The sequence below is a fragment of the Delphinus delphis genome, chromosome 5 (assembly GCF_949987515.2).
Source record: "Delphinus delphis chromosome 5, mDelDel1.2, whole genome shotgun sequence".
Classification (NCBI taxonomy): Eukaryota; Metazoa; Chordata; class Mammalia; order Artiodactyla; family Delphinidae; genus Delphinus; species Delphinus delphis.
The window spans coordinates 13,262,266-13,281,194 of record NC_082687.1 but is presented as its reverse complement, the minus strand read 5'-3'; the positions used below and the strand labels follow the sequence as shown (position 1 = coordinate 13,281,194).

Genomic DNA, 18,929 nt, shown 5'->3' with positions numbered 1-18,929 from the left:
CTCGAACCCGTGTCCCCTGCATTGGCAGGTGGATTCTTAACCACTGCACCACCGGGGAAGTCCTTCCATATTATGCATTTTTAAGGGTAAAGGGATGAAAGTTTAGAAACTACTAAGGGTGCGAAAATACAACTTATGAGCACAAATATTTTTATTATGCCAAAAACATAATATGGCATTACAGGGAGAACCCAACTACATTCATTAAAATAAAAATATGGATTTAACAACAACAACAAAAGAAACAGCCTATCATTGAAGATACATTAGTACAGGAAAGTTATGAGAAATCCATTATGCGATTTTTAGAATATTCTCAACATTTCACTAAGCGATTTCGGTACTGTGATGCAGAAGGAGGTATTAATACTATTTGCAGGTCCCTTCAGCCCATTACACTAAAATGTGTTGAGTATATTCAATACACTTGCAAGATTGGCTAAGTCTACTGACTCATCAGCTTTCAGAGTCTACAGTATCTGAAGAATCAATGTAAGAGCTTCATTAGCCTTCTAAGTCGAGGATTATATCACCTTAAAAACTTAGGAAGTCAGGAGGTCTTGAAAGTATAATCTCCAAAAATTAACAAATCTTTGATTTATAAATAAGTTTATTTATAATAATATTTACATAATAAAACAAAACACATGAAACTCACAAGTTATACAAAGAAACTGATGTATAATAAAACAGCAATATAGACTGACAGGCAAAAATTTAAAGAAAGACTTAATAAAGAGTTAAATATCAAGTAGACAACTTTACCTCTTCTAAATTTCACTTTGTCACCCACACTGATTTGGAATTGAACAATGGCTCTCTTTAGGAGGTCCCATACTGGAAATTCTGCAAACTGCTAAGTTATATTTTGATAAGAATTTAAAGTTAATGACCTATTTCCATGCAGTACCTAATGCTGCCTTGAAATGAAGTCACATTCAGTCTGCTTTGAAGTGAAATAGCCTGTTAATCTGTTCTGCCAGGCTAGAAAAATGTCACCAATATTTTGCTGATGTGCGGAGATGTGGCAGGAATAAACTACTATTTAGAGAGTAAAGAGAACTGGAGCAGAAATGACTGGGCAACAGTTTCAAGAGAAGCAAAAGCCAGGAGAGGGAAATCAATGAAAACATGCACAAGAATAGGCAGAGTAATAGCACAATTAGTGCAGTTGGGAAATGAACAGAAGGAATTAATCCATGGAGCAAGATAAGGGCTTCTTTAGTTACTATTCACTGGAAAACAACTTAGTGCCTAGCCAAACAAATCTGTTTTAACAGAAGTACTTGGGAGGACCTGGGGGTGTTAGTATATGGAATGCCACCTTTAAATTCATGTTGAGTTCTTGTTGACAGTGGTGAACATCTGTCTCAAATAGCAATAAAATGAAAGCTATATAATCTATACAGCTGCATTCTTTAACATAATAAAAAAGAACTTCAAATGAGACGAGCAAAAACAAGACATAAGCATTGTCAAATAAGGCACATGTAAAAATCTACACATATTATCCAGTGAAAGACAATATATATATATATTTGGAGGTAGAAATAATTACAAAAATACTGACATTTCTAAAGCATTAGCGTATTTGTTACAAACAATCACCAACTAATCCCCATTCAGAAAACTGTTTTGTAAAATGATTATTTAACATCTTCAAGACTACGTATCTGTGGCTTTTTTTTGAAATTTCACATGTGAGCATCTGGAGAATTCAGTTAGTGGCAAAAAAGTTGTCCATACTATGAGAAATGTAATATGGAAATTATAAAAAGTTATAAATGTTCATAAACCCCATGGTCATCATAATGTAAATGTCCTTGAGTGCACCAAGTTGATATTTCATCATCAGTTAGGAATTAACAATTCTTATTTCACAGGCCCATTGATGTTTTTAGTAATGTGGCTATATCTGCTGGCATACTCCCTTCGTCACCTGCAGGTCAGAAACTGGTGTTAAAATTCTGATAAAAATATTTTATGAAACGTATTTCTTCTCTCCAATTTTCTCTACTTTTGGTGAAATTCTTAATAATCTTTCAAGGCCCAGTTTGATTCAGTGTCACTCCCTGTTAAAAATATTCCCGTATTCCTACATATGTTAGGGCAACTTCCTCTGTGCTTGTGTTCACATTGCCAGCACAGCAGTCTACAGCTTCTGTTTTTGATTTGACAGAGATATGCAGATATAGTTTGGATCATATCCTATTCATACAGCACATAGTACTTACTCCTCAGGTTCACTAAATAAAAACATTTACCAAAAAATTCAATGCAAGGTGTAAAAGAGAATAAAAGAAAATATACAAAAAAAAATTTTTTTTTATGTAACAATCTGAATAGTGAAAATAAAGACAAAACTCCCAAATCCAACCAAACAGAAATCATTTCATCTACACTTATTTTCAGTCCAAAGATACAATCATTGTCTTAAAAAAATTGTTTTTTCAATTGAACAAGACCCCAGTATCTAGACACTTATCCAGGTCTCTCTCTCTCTCTCTCTCTCTCTCTCTGTGTGTCACCACAGAGACCCCAGTTACAGTCTAAACTTGAGACTACTTTTATCTACTCTTCTCCTTTCAGTAAAAAACATGATTAGGAACAAAAACTACTGCATAAACTCTCAGGGAATTCACTGACATGCTTGCCTCCAAGCTCGTCCATAGATTTGAAAATAGCCCATGAAATCCAAACTTAACAGCAAATAAAAAAAGCAAGACGCAGAAACAACTAGTCATACAATTAAAAAAAAGCAAACCCTAATGTGTCATCTTTCTGGGGAAGCTGGGTGATAAGGAGGCTTTTGTTTGCCCTTTAATATCTTAGGAATTTTGAACTATGTGAATGTATTTTATATATATATATATATACATACATATATAATTTAAACTTTTAAAACCTTAAAAATTATTCTCCTCAAAAAGATGGAGGAAATGGAGAGGATTCTCTTATTTGACAAATGTTTCTAGTACCCAACTGCTCTTTAATCTGAAATTATTCAATTTTTGAATAAATGCATTTTATTGCACTCTAGTGAAATGAGTATTTGGCTCGTCAAAATGAAGTTAATATAAATGTGAGAGTTAATAACAATATTATGCCATGTACTTTAAATCTTTGGATTCATAAATATTACTTAGTAAGTAAATCATAAAATTGTAGCTAAAACTATAGACCCAATTTTAATTTATTTCTGGGATATTTTGATGTCAGAGACAGAATTTTTCAAAATCAAAGTGTTTGTATCAGTTCTGGCAAAATGATCTTAGTTATTGTAGTACTTTTGAAGTAAGTATGCTTGTATTCTCCCACGCTATCCCTAAACTGCATGCCAAGTTAAGGACTCAAACCATCTTTATTATCCCCTTGCTACTGCTAAGTTGATGCCTTTTCATATAAATAAAGTTTATGCTGACAAATAACTTACCTTCATCTACTGTGGTCATATCTTGTTCTAGTTTCAATTTCTGTTGATTAATTTTTAGCATGGATTCTTCGATTGTCCCTTGGCCTATTAATTTTATAACTAGTACTTCTCTAAGGAAAATACAAGATATGTCCATTGGTTACATAATATATAATTACTTAATATATATAAACGATATAACTCACCTTAGAATGCAATAAGAATAATTTGAAAATTGTTTAACAAATACATCCATAAATTTAAATTCTTTTATTCAAACTACTTGAGATTGACATTTTCTGAGCACGTCACTTTTAAACATCCTTTCCTATTGATTCAAGAGATGAGAAAAAGATATCGGTACTTTAAAATTACTGGTAGAACTGTATTACAAGAAACAGCTCTGGGTTGAGGTAGGGTATTCTATTTTTAAAAAGAACATGCTTTGCTTATCAGGTTGCAAGAAATAATTTAGTACAAAAAGTAAGGAAGTGTAGTAAAGTATAAAGATTACATGGGAGGTTTTAGTTCCACCTTTAGGTACTGATAAATATTTGGTTCATAAATGAACTTACCAATGTCTTTTGGAAATACAGTAAAATACTCCACAAAGAAAACACTGATTGTCTGCTGTTTACATGTGAGAACAGAGCTGAATTATAGGTATTTTCACCTCTTTATGTCCTGTGACCAATGTCTAATTTAACCTTCACCTAAAATATCTACAGCTCACATAATCTATCTCCTATGAGGTAACAAGGTAGCAATCGTACGCACATTACCCAGTCTATCTGGCTCTTACATGGTGTAACAAGCAAGTTACTAATTAGTAATTACTAATCTTTTTCAAAGGGGCTGGACCACTGGTAATACTTAGTTTTCATTTGCTGCATAACTACTTGGACTGGGGGTGGGAGGTGGTTTTATTTATTTTTTACTGTTTTGGCCACGCCACATGGCTTGTGGGATCCTAGTTGCCTGACCAGGGCTGAACCTGAACCCTCGGCAGTGAAAGCACCTAGTCCTAACCACTGGACTGCCAGGGAAGTCCCTGTTTTAATGACTAGAATATGAACAGATTACATGGTGGAGTTCATATTCAACACTGGTTGGTATAAAATACAGCGGAAGCCATGTTTTGCTGAAAATATAAAAACTAAGGCAGGACATCTGACAGATCATATTCTAATGTTCTATACAAATTAGACTGGCATTTGATTACAAATAAATTTCAACTGCAAACACTTACTTAGTCTGGCCTACTCTATGGCATCTATCTTCTGCTTGTTTGTCATTGTAAGGATTACAGTCAATATCGTGAAGTATAACAACATTTGCTGAAGTCAGGTTTATTCCTAGGCCACCAGCTTTTGTTGACAGCAGAAACACAAAGATATCCATATCAGTATTAAACTCGTCAATTAGATGAATCCTATAAGACAAATGTATTAGGTTAAATCTCACAAAAGGGTATATAATTAAAACTGAAAACAATCACTTCACATGGAAAATAAACTTGAAGATGTAAATACATGCTCTTGGCATTCTAGTTATTTTTCCTGTAGCTATTTTATTGAAAAGACCTATCCAATTCACCAACTTCTTTTCTATACCATTTATCTCCCTACTAACTCTAACTATTCAGATTTGATTAATTGCTAAAGGACTGTTTTGTCCTTTGTTTAATGACTTCTGGCTTTTCTAAATTCTGCACACAGCTTTTCAATCTTTAACCTTCTGAGAGTCTGCCAGCTGTGACTCATAGACAATATACCCGATGAACTAAGAATCTCAAAATCAAACTATAATGATGTTTTAGCAAGACTTCTTTTCTTACTCTAATGCAGGAAAAAAAAAATTTACTCTGGCTGATAAAAAAAAATAAACCAAAGATACGATGCAGTTTAAACACACTAGAAAAAGCATTTCAACTAAGACAATCTTTTTAAACTCTGGGAATTAAAAAAGAAAACAAACAAAAAAACAAACTCAAACTTACTCAATTACCCTTAAAATATGAAAAGCCCAAGATTTTAAGATAACCTTGGTTTAAAGATAAAGTGTTTTAGACTTAAAATGATTTTTAAAGAGAAAACACTGACAAATATATAATTCTAGTAGTTGTTTCAAAATATATTTGTATACGATTCAAACCAAAAATTAAATTTTCTTCATCTTAAGTTAATGAATGATTTAAAGTAACCAAACGTAAGACTCAAAGCAATACAATTCCATCAAATGCCCTAGACATTTAAAATTCTAACATTTACTCTTATTTGAGGGTAAGGTGGAGAGATTTTCTGAAACTAAAGTATACCAACCTTTCAGAAATCTGAGTCTTTCCATCTAATCTGAGGTACCTATGCTGATGATGTTTTAAGAGAACCTCTAAAATATCCAGCATCATGGTAAATTGGCTAAATAATACAACTCTATCACCCTGTGGAAATACATATATTAATTAGACACATAAAAAATAAAATTATAAGTATCTAATGAAAACCTGCTTCTTTAATAATAACAATCATAGCTAAAGTTTCTTATTTTAGATTACGTATAAGTAAATTATCTTCTAAACTTTGACGTAAAATTTATTTTTAAGACTAATTAATGGGAATAGCTACTAAGTACTACTTAGATTGTGATCTAAGTAGTACTTAGATTTATATGATCTATTTATATCTATTTATAGATCATATTTATATGATCTATTTCACATATAAATTGTAGTATTAATTTATTTTACATAGTATCAATATCTTCAAAATATTAATTTTGAAGCAACTATATAGATTGTCACCTATGAAATAATGACAATTAAAATTATTTTTAAAAAACATCAATATAGATATATTCTACTAACTTCTGTTAGATGGAAGAAGAGTAATCAGGAAAACATATGCCCAAATATATCCAAAAAATGCTCAAACACCAGTTTCTAGAAGAATGTAGAACACAGGCTAAAGCTTCAAGAAAGTCAAATCATGCCAGAACTGTTTCAAAGAAGTTGAACTAACTGGGGAAACATATAAGGAGCAGTATTCTTCTTTAGTACCTTCTGTTTCAATTCAGACAAGATGCAGCCTAAAACTCGAAATTTTCCAGAATCTAAAATCAAGTCCATGTCTAACTGGAAGTTATTAATGTGTCGATACTGTTTACAAAGTACATGTAATTCAAAGTCTGTCATAACTTCCATATCTTCAAAGATCAGGTCAGGGTTAGCCTCACAATGTGTAGGTTCCTCAAAACAAAACAAAACAATATATACTTCAAAATGAAGATAATTTATAATATGATTAGAACAACCTAATAAAATTGTTTACATCTGATAAAATATCTAAATCATAAAACATTTTAGTGCAACAGATTTACCAAAGGAAACTGATATTCATTTTTTTAGGTACAATAAAGGGGGGAAGTTCTTATTGTTTTAGAGATAACACACTGATAAATTTACAGATGAAATGTCTAGAATTTGGTCCAAAATGATCCTGGAGAGGATTCGAGGTGAAACAAGAGAGAGTTGTGTCATTCCAGATGATAACTGTAGAAAATGGGTGAAGGTTTCATATACGTAGAAGATTTCATTATACAATTCTCTCTACTTTTACATGTCTGAAATTTTCCGTAAGTTTAATATAAAAAATTTTAAAAAGGCAAATGGTTGCTTTAAACACAATGATCTGCAAGGAGAAATAGGGGTAGGTTAAGGGAGAATGAGACAAAAATAGAGAGTAACAGCTAAAACTGTAGACAAAATACAATAAAGAAGAAATAAAATGAAAAAAATAAACGGAGAAAAATGCCTCATAATGCAGGACATACAATCTGATGAATATTTTTGGTGAAAAATAAATAAAAGAAGTGTATTATGGAAGTCCAGACCAGGAGCTGGCAAACTTTTCCTGTAAATATTTTAGGCTCTGTAGGCAAAATAATGTTTTGCAACTCTACTCCACTCTGCCCTCATACTGAGAAAGCAGTCACAGAAAACAAAGAAACAAAAGGGTGTGGCTGTGTTAGAACAAAACTTTATTTGTAGAAATAGCTATTGTCATATTTGGTCCTAAGGCCATAGTTGGCTGACTCTTGATGTAGACTGTCAGTCCTTCTTGGCTCTTATGTCCCCTAAATTATTTTGAACTCTGTGTTAAAAATGTTTTTCTTAAATACGTGGTTAATTAATATGCTTACTAGGTTCAATGGTCTGATTTTTAGACTAACAATGAACCTCATGTTTATTGGTGTTAATAAAGCTTAGTTTTAGCATAATACAAAATCCTTACCTTTAGCATAAGCTGAGACATTTCCTTGAGTTTTTCAGCTGTGTAATATTGGCGATGTAATAAAGGATGATTGGCCATTTTTCTCAACTGCATCATGACATTGCACATTTCTGTGTTTTTTTCTGTAACACATTAAAAACAACAAGCTGATAGCTGTTTGTTGAAATACAACTCAATGCAAACAAAAGGTTTTAAAACTATTTCTTCAAATTCCAACTAATTTTAAAAAATGAGCAAATCCCACTATCATAGGACTAAACAAAACGCAGCCCTAGTACAGAATTATTTTTCATATAAAATTGTGAAAATCAGGTTATACCCATGTTATTGATAGATTTTTTCAATCTGTTGAAAAGACCCAAATAGAGTTGCTCCTGCTTCTCTGACATTGCACACAACTCAATTCGATCTTTCTTGGGGGGTAGCTGCTTGAGAACCTGTGAAAGGAAAACAGTTGAAGCAGATCATTCAAATACAGAAGAAAACAGATTTTTAAAAACCAATCATAATAAAAATATGCAGATAAGAGTTACCTCTTCTTTTACTCTTCTGAGAATAAATGGTTTTATAATTTGTTTTGCATGTGCTATTCTCTCCTTTTCATATATAGTTTGCTCATCTGCTGATTTCTAGGTAAAATAAGAAAATGACCTTTTAAATTATTCATTTAAATGATCACAATAACAGTATTACAGAACATGAAAATCTCTCTCACTACAATCTGAGTTATTTCCCAGAGAAACTCAATTCATTCTGGATGGACTTGAATTCTGGGCTGTAATATATTTCCTAAAGCTCCACATGTATTTTGAGGTTTTGTGACACGTAATCGTGTACTCTGCAGAGGTAATGAAATTGAACTGCACTAGGATGGTGTTCAGAAGTAATTAACTGATAAGTCATCACTGATTACATAGATAACTCTCTTGAAAAAATATGTGTGTGTTTAAGATAGTTTGGGTGGAGGGGAAGAGAGAGATAAGTAGAAAACTTGTATTTATTTGTGGAAAATGGTCCCAAAAGAAAGCTAGTGCGGGTCTACAGAAATCGGACAGTTCCTAGTCAAAACCTGTTAATTTTGGAGAAGAGGAATTTTATTCTAAGAAATCCTCCACATCCTATGATCTGCTAGGCCATCAAGTGGGATGGAATACATTAGTGAAAGTTAGAAAGGCAGTCAGTTTGCAGTAGAAGATTATCACAGAAAATTCTCGCAGAATACATGTGATTTGGGTGTGTCAAGAATCTATATTACCATTGCTGTACTGGAAAATGAGAGTTCTTGAAAACTACACTCTTACTTTTTCTAAGCAATAGGGAAAAAATTAACCAGATTTTCTTTGAAATAGGATTTCCTTATTGTGACTTTTAGAAATTGTTACTTTTTAATTTATGGAGTTTTAATTCAAAACATATTTCCCAGTGGGGGAATTTTCTGGATATTCTACTTTTGCCCAGTTTTATAGTTTACCTATTAAAAAATGCTAATTTACCTAATTTTAATAAAGAAGATGGTAGCTCACATATTATATATCTGAGCTACCCACTAATTTTAAATTGTCATTCTTCAGAAAATTAGGATATTAAAAACCAAAACTTTTAGACAATGATTATAGAAGCCACCAATTTATTTCCTATTGTATTCTGGCTGACTTCCCAACTCATCCGAACATAGGATATCAACTACTTAAAACTTATTTCATAGCACATATGCTACATGAAAACAAGAAAAAGAGATAAAATAGAAAAACGGTCCGGGTAAAACGCAAAGTAAGACAGTTGAGAAAAAAATATGAATTTATGCTTACTGTCTTAGAAGAAAACATTCTTCGTATTTCACTGGTGCTACTACTGAACATGTGCGGCATAACAAAATTCAACAGCGACATGAGTTCTAACAGGTTATTCTGCACAGGTGTGCCTGTGAGCAGCAAACGGTTATTTGCCTGTGAACAAAGGTAAATTTTAGATTAGTATTTTTTTTTTTTAAAGATCCACATCCTTCTTGTTCTCCCCCTCAGTGAGGGAGAAAAAAATTAAAACCATTATTAGTAATATAACATTCTGTCATAAAAGATAAGTAATTTAGAAAAATTATCATATATTGTACTTTAAGGTAGAATGTGTAAAACTAAGTCTCATTTTATTAAGTAGGTAATTTGTGTTCCCACATTACTTTTTGATGAGGCAATGGAAGAAGACAGATTATATCTGATATTCATGAAGTTTGTCCTATAGAACAAAGGTTGGCAAATTGAAGCTCATGAGCTAATGGTTTTTACATTTTAAATGCAGTGTTTGAAAAAAAACGAAAAAGCAAAGAACAAGTGAGAGAAGCTGAATGGCCCACAAAGCATGAAATATTTACTTACCTGGTCCTTTACAGAAAAAGATTGCTGGTCTCTGATATAAAATACTATATATATTAAAATACATAATCTGAAATTTTATCATAATTGGACAAATTCACAGAACACTCTCTTACATTAATTGTCATAAGGTGCTGGTAGCGGATGGAGCCCATATTCTTCAGCATATGGCCCTCATCAAAAATTGCGTAATTCAATTTCAGCCGACGAAACAGACTACGATCATCAGAACTGCTGATTGCACAATTATACCTGTTGCCAAAGAAAAAACAATCTCTAAGATCATACCTTTAAGAGCATGGACTCGTGAGATTTAATGTTTTGACAAATTATTTTTATGTACATATTTCTAATAGCCAGTAGCTAAAAGATAACACTAGACACAGTTGGTACTCAAATAAATATTGATGTACTTATATCCAAAATTATTGATGCACATGTAACCAAGTTACAAAAGCTGCAATATGCAGTTAAAAGACAATTCATATGTTATAATGTAATTAGACAACTTCTACACATCTAGGAAGAGGCCAATTTGGGTACAATTTATAAGTAACCTGCAATTATTACACACTTTGCTTTATGAACTGTTATATTTTAAGAAGCAGTAGAAAAAAGAACATGAAGATAAGACATTTCTGTTAAGAACATGACACCATTTTATTAAACTAGTAGAGTGAAACCAAGAAATAAGAGTTAACAGCAGCTAGCAAGACTATATATGAAAATGGAGTCCATTTTATTAAGAAAAGATGAATTTTCGATGAATTCTTTTAATCATGACCTCCTACAGAATTAACAAAAGACTGCTATCATGGCATTATACACCAAACTGAAAAATGCCTGAATCTTCAACATAACTCATTCTATTGCTTTTGTTGCATAGTTCTTAGCACAAACTCTCCTTTATTTTACTACTAATATTTTTAAAACATTTTTAAAAAATTTAGGTGGATGTACAAAATTATTTTTCCAAAAAAATTTTTTCTCAATACTTACGTGGTCACGATTACATTGTATTCTTCGTATTTACTATGAATGTTATATCTAATCTGTTTACGTTCTTCTTGAGAACCTAGAATTTAAAAATGACACATACACACTGATTGTATTTATTGTACTTTACTGTATGCTAAGATTTTAAAGAGGTCTCCAAAGTTAAAAGGATAATGACATATTCTTACCATAGTAACAGAGCACCTTTAAAGTGGGACACCATAAATTAACTTCCCTTAGCCAGTTATCTATGAAACAAAAGAGATATTACTTGCACCTGCTACAACAGGTAGACGTGTGCACTGAAATGAACACTAAAGTCTGAGAAGTTCTACCCAGAAATTATTTTTATAAAATAATAGAAGATAATTTTTAAAAATCACAAGACTCTTCACAATTTTACTCTTGATGATTAAAATGACTTTGAGATTTTGAGGTGGCATCAAAATGAAGAGCAGAGGGCCAACCATTATATTTATAGGTGATTATTGATTTCCAATTTAAAGAGGATTTTTTTTTTTTGGTACATTCATACATACATTCTCTTACTCTAGTCTACATTCAATCAATTGAGAATGAATGAAAGAGTAATTTGAGTGGGGATGATCTGCATACATTCTTTCTTAATAAATGTTTAATTATAAATTCAAAAGTGTTTCTCTTAAATTACTCATTAAAACAACTTAAAAGTATTATGAAAACAATTGATCTTTTCAAATGGTACATGATCTACAATAATTTATAGATAATCTATATAATAAGCTGAATAACTGACTTATATTGGAGTTATTTTCTTTAAAAAGACTTCCAGTATAATCAAACACACATATGCAAAGGGGTGAAAAGTGTAAGGAAACCAAAGAAATGAATATTCACGTTCACAAACTAAGAAATCTCACACACACACACACACACACACACACACACACACACACACACACACACACACGGTTTTTCTTCCCCTTGTATAAAATACTACTGAGTCAAGTAAAGTTGTCCACAGTATTACAAACCTATAGTTGATGCTGGAACAACAATCAAATGAGGACCTTTATTACCCTCCTGATAGAGGTACGCTAGGAATGCAATCGCTTGAATAGTTTTTCCCAGGCCCTAAAACGAAAAGTTTAAAAGACAATATACTAGGTTTAAAAACAAACAAAAAACCCAAATAAATATTGGGAAAATGAAAGGAAAAAGAATACTTTTGGTTTTATTTATTTATGATTCCCCATGCAACTCTATGAGAATTTCTACTATATTCTTAGTTTTCAATAACACATAAAACAGATCACAATCTCCAAGTGATACTACAACTTAGTTAAGGGTAGGAATGTATTTTAACTGCTAGTTAATATGTAATACACATTGATATAGAAGACCTCTGCTTGCATATAAAGGATATAATTTTGGTAACTGTTAATATAAAGCAACTACTTAATACATACTGGCTGGATGGAGAATGATGTTCCAATGACTAACTGGAGCGGAACATATACCTATCCTATTATTACCCAGCAATTTTACTCCTAAAAATATATTCAAGAGATATGAGAGCATATGTCCACAAAAAGACTTGGGTAAGAATATCGATGCAGATTTACTATAACAGCCACGCACTGGAAATAATCTAAATTGCCATCAACAGGAGAACGGATAAACAAATTGTAGCATATTTATACTATGAACTACCACAAGCCAATAAAAAAAACCAAAAAACAAACTACTGATACATGTAAGAAGAGGATGAATCTTAGTAACTTTATTATGCACCAAATGAACCAGAAACAAACAGTACATACTGTATGAATCTATTTATATAAAGTTCAAAATCAGAAAAAAATTATTCTATAGTCATAGGTGTAAGAATAGTAGTGGTGGTAATGACTGAAAAGGAGCATAAGGGAACTTTCTGGGATGATGGAAATGTTTATGTCACATACAGTCAGATGGGTGTACATATATGTAAAAAGTCACTAAGCTGAACATTTGTGCATTTTATTTCAAGTAAATTATACATCAATAAAATATTGCATTAAAAAAAAAAAGGCTCCTGAGGAAATGTAGCTCCTTAGGAGAGCTAAACATTGCCAAGTGTTAGGAAGTGAATTGCCTCCAACCCCAAACATGTTGAAGCCCTAACTCCCAATGGTGGGGTTTATTTGGAGATAGAGCCTCTAAAGAGATAAGTAAAGTTAAATAGGGTCACAAGGGTAGGGACCCAACTTCTATCATAAAAGAAGAGATGGATGTTTCTAGAGAAAAAGCCATGTGAGGACACAGCAAGGTGTCCATCTGCAAACCAAACAGAGTAGCCTCAAGAGAAACCAAACCTGCCAACACCTTGATTTTAGACTTCCAGCCTCCAGAACTGTGAGAAATAAATTTCTGTTGTTTAAGCCACACTGTCTTTAGTATTTTGTTAGGGAAGCCCTAGCAGACACTACCTTATCATAAATATTGTACTCTACAGGTTACAAAAACAGTTTCACATAATATACCTCATTTGATACCAAATATAATCTTATGATACAGGAATTTTCCTATGTTTTATTAATATTGGCTCTGAGAAATTAGGTCATTTGGTAAGGATTACAGAGCCCACGAAAGGCAAATTTGGTACACAGACCCCAGATCTGATTTCCAAGTCCAGTTTCCACAACTGTACTACTCTACACTCTATACGTAATTTCTAACTATTTTGAAATTCTGCATATATTATTCAATTTTATATTAGATAAATAGCATCTCTGTTTTAACGACAGTATGAGGTATGTGTGGAAACTGTCTTGAAAAACTAAAGATTATTTTACTAGAAGCTAGCTAGAGAACAAGGATTATTACCTTTGTTAATTTTTATTTTGGAAATCTAATACACAATGTAATACATATATTCAATAAACATTTTCTCCATTGAACATTACTCATTTTTAATAAACACTTTTTAAAAAGCATAGCTGGAGGAAGGAAGGTAAAGGTTAGATTAAAGGTCAAGTTTCTACATGACAATACTTGGGACTATTGGCTGTAATGAACTTCCTAAGCTTACCTTCAAGCAAAATGTGATCTGGAAAAGAACAGAAACTCAGAAACATCTAATAAAAGTAAAATGACTGAAATGATGGTGATGATAAACGTGTAGATTTATTTACTAACAAGGACAGGTACCTAGGATAAATTTTAAAGGGAGCTACAGAAAAGCACATGTAGTAAAATCTCTTTTAATATGACATATGTATGTATATGTGTATGTATATATGCATACACACACACCTACAAAAGAAAATATTCTGGAAAAAGATATATACCAAAATAGTACTTACTCTAAGATGGCAGGATTATGTGTGATTTTGTTTTTTTTTCTGTGTATTTTTATGTAACATCTAATTTTAAAAACACATATATTTATTAATTTGATGAGAAAGACAAAAAACCTATTTTCATTTTTGAGGGGAAAGTTAGGAGGTTAGAACTAAGATAAGCAACAGAAAACTGAGAGGAGTGAGAGGGATTATACCTTGGTAAGAGCAGTAAACTAATAGGGACAAGGGAAATTTTCATCTTTTGAATGACAGCAAGGATGCCTATTAATGATAAATCCTAGAAATAGAGTACTACTTACCATTTCATCTGCCAAAATGCCATTAAGTCCATGTTTATGTACCAATGCCAGCCAATTCAAACCAACCTTCTGATAGGGCTTGAGTGACAAACTGGTAAAGAGAGAGTTACCAGATATTATAGATTTATACCTCTATTAGTTTTTTCTACTAGTTTTCTGAGAAGAGGTTTAGGTTTACAATGCACCAAAAAACTGAAGTATCTAGTTATAGTCTTACCTTTTAACTTACTGTTAAAAGCTATTTACACTTACTTAAGAAAATGAACCCAAAACATAATACATTTTAAAAAAACCTCTCAAATTTTATTCTGTATTTGTTGTTTCTGGCAATAAGAATTACCAAAAAATTTTCACATTCAGTCATAATGTAATGCCACCAAATTAATTCCACAAACGATCAGAATATTAACAATGATAACATATTACTAATATAATATTTATACTCTAGAAAAATGTACTGATTTGAATATTAGCACAGTAAGGAACTTAAAGTATTAGCACAAAAACATATGCATAATTTGCTACTTTGCCAGGCTGATTTAATAAAACTTGCTGACTGAATGCCAATCACCTCTAATATCACTGGTATGTATAATTCCGGAGGATGTATGTATGTATGTGTGTATTTATGTTTGAACTACATATAAATGTAAATTTGCTAGGCATCAATAAAGACCAGTGAGTAGAAAGCAGCAGGCATGTGTCAAAAATCTTATTTAATTTGTGAACACATGAACAGACTAATCCCTGGGAGCAACTTGCTTGGATGGCAACATGGAAGGGGTCTAATGGACGAAATGGTTAGTTTTTTCTAAAAGTTCAAGTGGTTAAAAACTAATGGCAGTTATTTACTGAACATCTATTATATACAGATATACAAAAATATCATTTTCTAGCATCACCTCATTCAATCTTTTAATATTCTATTAAGGTAGTTATTTTTTAACAGATGAAAAAACCCGAGGCTCAGTAAGTTGCCTGAGGTTGCGTAGCTACAAAGTCTTATGGCTAAGATTTTAACTCATAAAAGTCTACCTCATGCAAAAGCTTATTCTTATACTCACTGGGAAGCATAAACCCCACATTAACATAAAAACTTAGGACAAGGCCATGCTTCTCACTCTACAGCTTTTATCATATCCCCTTAATTTCCTGTTACACAGATCCTATCTGCACAGGGAGAAGGGGTCTGATAAATGGCTCTGATAAATGGTTAAGGGGTCAAATTCTGAAATCAAGACACTTTAATTAGAACAGGGATCAAAGAGGTGAGGTCGAAAGATATCCCTCTTAAATCAGAATCTATGTTTCAACTGTGGGGTACGCAATCTATAAAATAATTCTCATTTGAAAAAATTAAAAGTATAGGTAGGAAGAATCAGCAGTACTGCTGAAGACTTTACAGTTCATTTTTTAAAATGTCTTTGCCTTCTTGGCCAATATAATTTCTATGCCACTATGAAAGTAATAATAAACAGAATATTATCATAGACATTTTAATTTTCAGGTCCAAATAAATTCTACTATACTGGTAGAGTAAATGCTAATATTGGAATTCTAGACACTATACTTTACATGCATGGGCTTTACATGCATTATTACTTTATTTAATCTACATTATAAAGTAGATACTATTATTATCATCATCTCCATTTAGAGATGGGATTTAGAGATTCTCTCTGGGATTCAGAGAAGTTAAGTAACTTGCCCAAGGTCACAGCTATCCAAATCCATGTCTGCAGTGGCAGAGCTGGTACTCAATCCAGTTCTGATCCAGAGTTCAGCCCTTAATCACTAAACAGCAAACATGAAAGTTTTCTCTCTGACCCACCCACTCTACAGTCGACACTTTCTATTTTTAAATAGAATTTTCATTATTTTCCCGAGTCCTTCCTACTGTCTTAGTCATCCCCCACACATTAAGGTTCACATTCCATGAAAATGATGAAACTTGATACGGTAGGCATATTACATCACTTATAAATGCATCCCAAGGGCCAACATGCTACCCCAATGTAAATTTATCACAAATAGCCAAGAAATATTCTTAACAAAAATTACTGAATATATGTTATCACCAACACATGTTGAGGAACGAGTCTAACTATTAAAATATTCTTCACTATACATAAAATTTTAAAAAGTGATGAGGAAATTTTGAGAAGCACTGAATTTTTCATTCAAATAAAATTGTTTCATCCACATTCACAAAGCAGCTATGGTAGCTGTTTTGATCAGGACATTAAATACCTGTTATATTGAAGTATTTGTTTTAAAAATATAAGTGTGTATGTGTGTGTACTCGCTCCTCTGCTAGATTTATGTAAATCACAAGTAACTTTCTGTTGCTTAGTGTCACAACAGTGCTGCCCACAACACACCCTTTCTTCAGAAAGCCAGAGGAGCACTGGAAATGTAGTTCTGGCAATCAGCTTTCCAATTCCCTCGTTAAGACAAGTTTTAAAACAGGGCAACTATATTCGTTCTCTAGCAGGCGCTAATATTTAGCTGCTATACAATCATACCTTCCATTACTTTTGACATTCAACAGTTTTCTAAAAATTTTTGTGATTGCATATGAACCCCACCCACTAGTTTACAAATAAGAATGTAATCTGCTCAGGGTTATCCAAGTGGTAAGAACTATAGCCTGGGCCTTTTGAATTAGGTAAGTGATCTCTTTTCAAAAGGGGACTACAGGTATCTTTAAACTGAAGGTTTTCTTACCTCCCAATAAGGAAAAAAGTGATTTTAAGATTTTCTGAGGTCATGAAAGAAAATGAGGTAGCATGTTATTTTAAAGTTACTTGTTTTGTCGGGGGAAAAAAAATCCTTCCAGAGAGTTACTATAATTTCTTTTCAGAGCGAAAACTAAATGGGGTTTAAATTTCCTGTCAGAGAAAACTAGTATCAAAATTATTCTGAAAGGTGAGAAAGGCCTGAAATAGAAAACTGGAGTATATACAATGTGCTAAATTTAAGTTTAAAATGCAGAAATACAGGGCTACAGAAACTTTTTCAAGTAGTTCATATGAAACAGATTAGCGATGCTAGCTGACCAAAAATTTATGTCCCTCAAGTATGTCATGAACGCTGAAAATACTACCACAATAATAGTTTGTACTAATAGTAGTATCCAAACTACCAAAATATTTCTATCGTAGTACTCTGAGTTAGTCAACCATCTGCACTACTGATTTGCATTCACATCATTGTCAAATGGTTTCCCGGTAACTGTTTAGAAACATCCTGTCAAGCTGAGGATGAACAAGTTCACAAGAACCTTAGTAGATTTAGCCCAGAAAAAGACAGGACACACATAATTAAATATTATTTTATACTGAACATGTGAGAAACCTTTTCAGTTAAAACAGTTTAAAGCTGATAAATTTTAGATAAACCGCTAAAGCTTGAGAGATGGCTACATCTATGATAGGAATAAAATAGGAGAAATACTGAGGTACTTTTTTTTAACATTTCCTCACTGTATTATATTTTAATTTAAGGTAATTTTAATTTTGACATTTTAAAATAAACATTATGAATAAAATGGTTTTGAGATACATATGAGAATTTTTTCCCTTGCAAAGACTTTATTTTTAACAGGGAGTTACAGCATGTGTGTATTCCTTTTACCTCTAAAAGGCTATTTTTCTTGTTATAATTCTTAAAAATTTCTAATAGGAAAATAGTTAATATAATTTTGCTTCAAAATAAACTTTACTATAAAGAATTTGTTCTGTTAAGCGAAAGCACAACAGCTTATTCTTCAGGATAGTTTAATATTTTCCTCTGTGCTAATAAATCCTTTCCCAGGGCAAGGAAAGTACGTCAAATGTTTCTATACTAAGCAGCCATTATGCTTGGCCAGTATACCAAGTAAAAATCTGCAAGTTGCTTGTGCAACTTACATTGGCTAAACACAAAAACCAAGACAACAAATTTCACCCCCTAAAAGTGCATTTAAATAAACTCCAAAGAGACTATCTATACAGGTTTTCAGAAGTTGTACTTTGGGACTAGATCCAAGAAGCACCTAAAAAACCCCCCAAACTATTTTTCTCACCTGTTTAATATTTCATTTAAAAAATCCTCAGTCTAATAAAAAGGATAGCTTTATTACCTGATCATACTATTTACAAGTAATAGGACTTTGTGGATGTGGGTTTAAGAGAGAAATTTTTTAAGTGATGCAATAAAGCACTTGATTTTTTAAACTCCAAATTACGATAAAGTAGACT

The 18,929-nt window shown here is 32.2% G+C and overlaps 1 protein-coding gene across 5 annotated transcripts in view; it reads right to left on the bottom strand.

The window, feature by feature from the left end:
• Positions 1 to 128: 128 nt before the first annotated feature.
• SMARCAD1 (SNF2 related chromatin remodeling ATPase with DExD box 1) overlaps positions 129 to 18,929 on the bottom strand; it is a 70,328-nt gene continuing 51,527 nt past the window's right edge. For 3 of the 5 annotated variants that reach the window (XM_060011990.1, XM_060011989.1, XM_060011991.1), the window contains exons 11-24: positions 14,689 to 14,779; positions 12,080 to 12,179; positions 11,255 to 11,314; positions 11,070 to 11,145; positions 10,187 to 10,322; positions 9,510 to 9,647; positions 8,235 to 8,330; positions 8,021 to 8,138; positions 7,702 to 7,823; positions 6,468 to 6,656; positions 5,734 to 5,852; positions 4,662 to 4,844; positions 3,434 to 3,543; positions 129 to 1,939 (exon numbers count right to left, since the gene is read on the bottom strand). In XM_060011990.1, the coding sequence (XP_059867973.1) occupies positions 1,878 to 1,939; positions 3,434 to 3,543; positions 4,662 to 4,844; positions 5,734 to 5,852; positions 6,468 to 6,656; positions 7,702 to 7,823; positions 8,021 to 8,138; positions 8,235 to 8,330; positions 9,510 to 9,647; positions 10,187 to 10,322; positions 11,070 to 11,145; positions 11,255 to 11,314; positions 12,080 to 12,179; positions 14,689 to 14,779 (1,600 nt within the window). In that variant the 3' untranslated portion in view covers positions 129 to 1,877. Of the gene's footprint in view, positions 1,940 to 3,433; positions 3,544 to 3,571; positions 3,741 to 4,661; positions 4,845 to 5,733; positions 5,853 to 6,467; positions 6,657 to 7,701; positions 7,824 to 8,020; positions 8,139 to 8,234; positions 8,331 to 9,509; positions 9,648 to 10,186; positions 10,323 to 11,069; positions 11,146 to 11,254; positions 11,315 to 12,079; positions 12,180 to 14,688; positions 14,780 to 18,929 lie in introns of those variants that run through there. The other 2 variants (XM_060011993.1, XM_060011992.1) reach the window with 2 other exon arrangements.